The 685-nt window shown below is 63.6% G+C and overlaps 1 protein-coding gene across 1 annotated transcript in view; it reads left to right on the top strand.

Moving 5' to 3' along the window:
- The window catches only part of KIF3C (kinesin family member 3C), a gene marked incomplete at its 3' end in the record, with an annotated part of 20,518 nt that extends 19,845 nt beyond the window's left edge, over positions 1-673 (top strand). Inside the window, exon 6 of the mRNA XM_009644088.2 lies at positions 618-673. Within this exon, the coding sequence (XP_009642383.2) occupies positions 618-673 (56 nt within the window). The remainder of the gene's footprint in view (positions 1-617) is intronic.
- Between the last annotated feature and the right edge of the window lie 12 nt (positions 674-685).

The following is a 685-nucleotide window of genomic DNA, read 5'->3' on the forward strand; positions in this document are numbered from 1 at the left end:
TGGAGCCCCTCTGCCATGGAGAGAGGCGGGGGGAGCTGGGGGTGTTCAGCCTGGAGAAGAGGAGGCTGCGGGGAGACCTGAGGGCGGCCTTGCAGGGCTTAACGGGGCTGGGGAGAAAGGGGGGGACGGACTTGTTAGCAGGGCCTGCAGCGCCAGGACAAGGGCTGATGGCTTTGAACTGAAAGAGGGGGGATCCAGGCGGGATAGGAGGGAGAAATTGCTTGGGCTGAGGGGGGGAGACCCATTGTTTGTGCTGAGGGGGGGAGACCCTGGCCCAGGTTGCCCAGAGCGGTGGTGGCTGCCCCATGCCTGGGAACATTCCAGGTCAGGTTGGACGGGGCTGGGAGCAACCGGCTCCGGTTGGAGACGTCCCTGCTGATGGCAGGGGTTGGGCTGGGTGAGCTGGAACGCTCCCTTCCCACCCAAACCGCCCTGCGGTTCCCTGATACACGGATATCCCAGGTGGTACGACTCAAGGTGTCGTCCTGCCCAACACGGGCTGTGCTTTGGTGCTGCCTGCGTAGCAAATGACCGAGAAAATGTCTGGATTTTAGGGGGAGCGGGAGGCAGGGGAAAGGGAAGGAGAAGGAAACCATTTTTTCTCTGTCCCCCCCCAGGTGCCAGACGCCGCGGTCGCTGCCATCCTCAACCACGCATGTCTCCCTCACCTCCAGCTCCCCGCGCG

The sequence above is a fragment of the Egretta garzetta genome, unplaced genomic scaffold (genome assembly GCF_000687185.1).
Source record: "Egretta garzetta isolate BGI_Z169 unplaced genomic scaffold, ASM68718v1 scaffold520, whole genome shotgun sequence".
Lineage (NCBI taxonomy): Eukaryota > Metazoa > Chordata > Aves > Pelecaniformes > Ardeidae > Egretta > Egretta garzetta.